Consider the following 5,203-nt stretch of genomic DNA (forward strand, 5'->3'; position numbering starts at 1 on the left):
AGAACTTCATAAACTATACAACTAATAGCAGACTAGCCTCCCAACATAAAATATGTACTATAAAACTATATTTTGAAAAGAAAAAAACCATTAAGTTGATTGATCATTGTCATTTTATTGTTCAAGTAATAGAATTCCAGGCATTTTTTTCAGAACTGATGAACATAACACCTTTCCGTGTCTAATTTTCATTTAGTAGAAGGTCAGTTGTAATTAGGATATTGGTATATTGAGGATGGTTGATTAGTTGACATTGACGGAGCAGCAGCAGTTCTACTAGCTATCATTGGCATAGTGAACCATGGATTACTTGCTGTTAGCGTGCTAGAAAATGGACCCACAAGTGTTGGTAAAGAAGGATGTCTAGGTGCAAAAGCAGGACGGTTTGCCATTAGTCCAAAATAATTATTCTGCACAGGAGACAATATTTGAAATTGGGAAATAGAAGTTGTAGTTGTCACAATGTTCAGGATATGGCCATGTGCTTGAGTGTAGGTACTACATGAATGCCTATGAGAAGTGGTCATTTGATTTAAAAGAGCATGTTGATTTGTTACAAATTGTACTGATGGTGCAATGGAAGTTGATGGAGGAGTCAAAATATTCCTTGTCATTGGATCATTTGAATTAGCAATTCTATGGCTAGTAGGAGGCACACTTAAATTTGTAGAAGTTGAAAGTAAACGTTCTCCATTAGTTTGTGTAGATGAACTAGAATTTTGAGACTGCACATACTCGCCTGCACTGAGGTACGTCTTGTCAAGATCGTGAACTAAAGAAGCAGATAGTGGTGATGCATGTTGAATCCCAACTCTGCGCTTCATTCTTACTAGAAGTTGGGGACAGCCTCGCTTAAAATTTGGATTCTGATAGAACTGTAACTGAAACCAAAGGAGAAAGCATTTAGTGATACTTCAAACCAAGAGAGTCACAAATTAATATATATGAATATATGAAATCTATGTATAAATGAATAGATAAAATTATAAAATCTAAAACATCAGGTTCAACATAATTACAAGAAATAAAGCTTGATTATTCCTAAATGTAAAAGTTAGTAAACATTTAAATATGATAACCGTTCCACTAAACTAGCCTTAATTTCTTTGTGTGGAGCTCATTGATAAGATTCAAAATAACTAGTAACACTGCTTATATTTTTGAATCCTAAACTTTCTTCTCACAAAAATTTAATGTTAATCCAGCCAATTTTAAACTTTGTGTCTTACTCCATAAATAAACATATTAAGTGAGGTACAAACTAAACTTAGTTGTGATGCCTACATTAGGTGTAAGTGAATATGTTAAATACCTTGCTAAAAACGGGTATGCTGTTTCCTTCTTCCAGAAAGTCAGTCAGGGATGCAGATCTTTGGAAATCCTGTCGTATTTTTCTAAATCCATAAAGGTTGAGCTGCCGAACTAAGCTTTTCATGCTGTCTGTTTCAAATATCTTAAAAGGAGTCTTTCTTTCCAACACTTCTTTCTTAAAGTATTCTTCATTTATCACAATAGAAGTCCCATTTTCGTCCCACCAAATTGACTTAAATTGATCACTTTCAACTATCTTCCAAAGTTTTACAGGAAAGGTCAGAGAAACAAAATCATTCCCTTCTGGGGTATCAGAGTTACAAAGTGTATAGCGTGGTCTTTTTATCAAGGGTCCTTCAGACAAAGCTTGAAAGGCATTTTCCTCAACTACAGACCTTAAATCCAAGTCATTATCGATTGTGGGATACCAGCCTGGAGCTTCAGCGGTGTTTTCTGAGTCAGTTGTTCCACTCTGAGGAGAGACATCTTGAACTTCTGAGGGAACCTGGGCCATCGCAAATAAACTTCTTTGGCTTCTGCCTGGTTTTGAGAACTGAGGCCTAAATGTTGCTTTAGTAGCCCACACAAGACTAGCTGATGTCAACCATCACCATGGTCCCCATCCTGAGTTACTGTGACATCATAAGAGGACTTGTGTCTCTTAGCACTGCAAATATGACATTCTGCCCAATGTTGACTTTCCTCCCTGCAAAACAAAACAAGTTAAAATAAAATATTCACAGACAATTTACACAATACACATGCTGCAAATTCTTGTTCACAGCAAATATTTTGGTTTAATAAAATGGATAAAATGCCTAGATTAGAACTTTTCCCCTTCTTACTAGCTACATTCTTTACTAAATTTTCATAAGTTGAATGATTCCTGCATACCAGGAATAAACTTGACTTGCTCCAGATGCACATTCTAGCTGATCTATTGTTGGATTAAATTATATCATCTTTTGTTGAGGACTTTTGCATCTATATCCATCAGACATTCCTCTATAATTGTCTTTCCTTGTTGTATCTTTTTCTGGTTTTAGATTTAGGTGATGCTGGCCTCATAAAAGGAGTTTGGGAGAATATCCCTGTAAGTAAAGCTATCTATTTTTTTCCTCTTCCTTTCCTTTTTTTTTCTTTTTCTTTTTTTGAAAGGCAGAGTGGACAGGGAGAGACAGAGACAGAGAGAAAGCTCTTCCTTTGCCGTTGGTTCATCCTCCAATAGCCACCACACCCGGAGCATCTCGCCGATCCGAAGCCAGGAGCCAGGTGCTTCTCCTGGTCTCCCATGGGGTGCAGGGCCCAAATATCCTTCACTGCACTCCCTGGCTGGGAAACTAATAGGTTACTGGTGCCTTCAGGGGCTGCAGGAGAGCCAAGAGGTGCAGTTCTGGCAGCAGATAGACAAGTTCGCAGTCCAGACAGGGGTCCTAAGAAGACCAAGGAAGTCTGGTTATGGAAGCAGACTGACAGGTTCACTATCCAGTCAGAAGCATTCAGGGGAGCCGAGGAGGTGGGGATTTGGTGGAAAGCTAAGAGGTAACAGGTCCATAAGGGGCAGGCAGGGAGCCAAAGAGGTGGGCTTCTGGCTTCAGATTGACAGGTTCCCGGTCCCGTGTTGTTCAGGCAGGGGGCTAAGGAGGTGGTGTTCTGGGTGCTGATTGACAGCACCTGTTCCCGGCACAGTCAGATGCACTTAGTGGAGCCGAAGGGGTTGATGTTCTAGCTGTAAACTGACTGGTTCCTGGTCCCGTCAGGGGTAGTCAGGAGAGCTAAATGGTGGGATTCTCATCACAGACTAGCAAGTTCCTGGTCCCATCCGGGGCAGGCATGGGAACCTATGCAGGTGGGTTTCTGGGCACAGACTGACAGGTTCTTGGTCCAGTATGGCCAGGCCGGGGAACCAAGGAGGTGGGGTTCTGGACACAGCCTGACAGGTTCCCAGTCCCCTCAGGGGCAGTCAGGGGAGCCAAGGAGGTGGGGTTCTGGCCGCAGACTGCCAGGATGCTGGTCCCCTCAGAAGCAGGCAGGGGAGCCAAGGACATGGGATTCCTGCCGCAGACTGACAGGTGCCCAGTCCCATCAGGGGTAGGCAGGGTCCCAAAACTAGGTGGGGTTTTGGCCACAGAGTGTTTCCGGTGCAATTTGTCCAGGCAGGGGAGCTCATGGGTTGGGTTCTGGCCATAGACTGACTGGTTCCGGGTCCTTTCGGTAGGCAGGGGAGACAAGAAGGTGGGTTCTGACTGCAGACTGAAAGGATACTGGTCCCCTGAGGGTCACTCAGGGTGACCTCCAAAGGTGCGGTTCTGGCCACATACTGACTGGTTCCCGGTGCCATCATGGGCAAGCAGGGCAGCTAAGGACGTGGGGTTCTGGCCACAGACTGCCAGTTTCCCGGTCCAGTGAGGATCCTTCAGGGGAGCCAGGGAGGTGGGGTTCTGGCCACAGAGGTACAGGTTCTGGGCCCATCAGGGGCAGGCAGGAGAGCTAAGGTGGTAGGGTTCTGGTCGCAGACTGAGAGGTTCCTGGGCCAGGCAGGGGCAGGCAGGGAGCCAAGGAGGTGCTGTTCTGGCCGCAGACTGACATGTTCCCTGTGCAGCCAGGGGCAGGCAGGGGAGCCTAAGGAGGAGGGGTTCTTGCCGCAAACCCACAGGTTCCTGATGCAGTCTGTCCGGGAAGAGGAGATAATGGGGTGGGGTTCTGGATGCAGACTGACAGGTTCCCGGTTCCATCTGTGGTATGCAGGGGATTTAAGGACGTGGGGTTCATGCGGCAGACTGAAGGGTTCCTGGTCCCGTCCAGGCCGGCAGGGAGCGCAGGACACGGGGTTTGGCCACAGACTAGCAGGTTCCCAGTAGTGTCAGGGGCAGTCGGGGGAGCCAGAGAGGTGAGGCTCTGGCCGCAGAGTGACAGGATCTTGGTCCCTTAGGGGCACTCAGTGGAGCTAAATGGGTGGGCTTCTTGCTGCAGACTGACAGGTTCCGGTCGTGTTAGGGGCAGGCTGGGGAGCTAAGGAGATGGGGTCATTGTCGCGGAATGACAGGTTCGCAGTCCATTCAGGGGCAGGTAGGGGAGCCAAGAAGGTTGGGTTCTGGTGGCAGACTGACAGGTCCCGGGTCCCGTCCCAGGCAGGCAGGGGAGCCTAAGGAGGTGGGGTTGTAGCCGTAGACTGACAGGTTCCCAGACCACTCAGGTGCAGGCAGGGCATCTAAGGACATGGGGTTCTGGCTGCAGGCTGACAGATTCCAGGGCCAGTTTGGCCAGGCAGGGGACCTACTCTAAGGGGGTGAAGTTCTAGCCACAGACTTACAGGTTCTGGGTCCTTTAGGGGAAGGCAGGGGAGCCAAGGTGGAGGGGATCTGGCCACAGGCTGAGAGTTTGCTGGTCCCATCATTGGCACTCAGCGGAGCTGCCAGGTACCCAGTCCAGTCTGGGGTAGTCAGGGGAGCCAAGGAGGTGGAGTTCCGGCGGCAAATTGACAGGTTCCCGATTCTGTCTGGTGCAAGCAGGGGAGCCAAGGAGGTAGGGTTGTGGCCGCAGACTAACAGGTTCCGGGTCAGTAGGCGTAGACAGGGGAGCTAAGGGGATGGGTTTCTGGTCGCAGACTGACAGATTCTCAGTCCAGTGGGGTCAGGCTGGGGAGCTAAGTAGGTGGGGCTCTGGCTGCAGGCTGACAAGTTCCCATACCAGTAAGGCCAGGCAGGGGAGTCTAAGGAGGTGAGGTTTGGCCGCAGACTGACAGGTTCCCGGTCCGGTCTGGGGAACTCAAGGCAGCCTCTGGGGGTGGGGTTCTGGCCGCAAACTGACAGGTTCCCAGTCCATTGAGGGCAGGCCGAAGAGCCATGCAGCTGGGGTTCTGGGCACAGACTGACAGATTTCCGGACCAGTG

The 5,203-nt window shown here is 48.1% G+C and overlaps 1 protein-coding gene across 1 annotated transcript; it reads right to left on the reverse strand.

The window, feature by feature from the left end:
* Positions 1 to 203: 203 nt before the first annotated feature.
* LOC133753979 (heat shock transcription factor, Y-linked-like) lies at positions 204 to 1,825 on the reverse strand. The gene is made up of 2 exons (XM_062184618.1): positions 1,313 to 1,825; positions 204 to 881 (listed from the first exon to the last, which is right to left on the reverse strand). The coding sequence occupies exons 1-2, from the start codon at positions 1,823 to 1,825 to the stop codon at positions 204 to 206; spliced, it is 1,191 nt and encodes a 396-aa protein (XP_062040602.1).
* Between the last annotated feature and the right edge of the window lie 3,378 nt (positions 1,826 to 5,203).

Source organism: Lepus europaeus, chromosome Y (genome assembly GCF_033115175.1).
Source record: "Lepus europaeus isolate LE1 chromosome Y, mLepTim1.pri, whole genome shotgun sequence".
Taxonomy (NCBI): domain Eukaryota; kingdom Metazoa; phylum Chordata; class Mammalia; order Lagomorpha; family Leporidae; genus Lepus; species Lepus europaeus.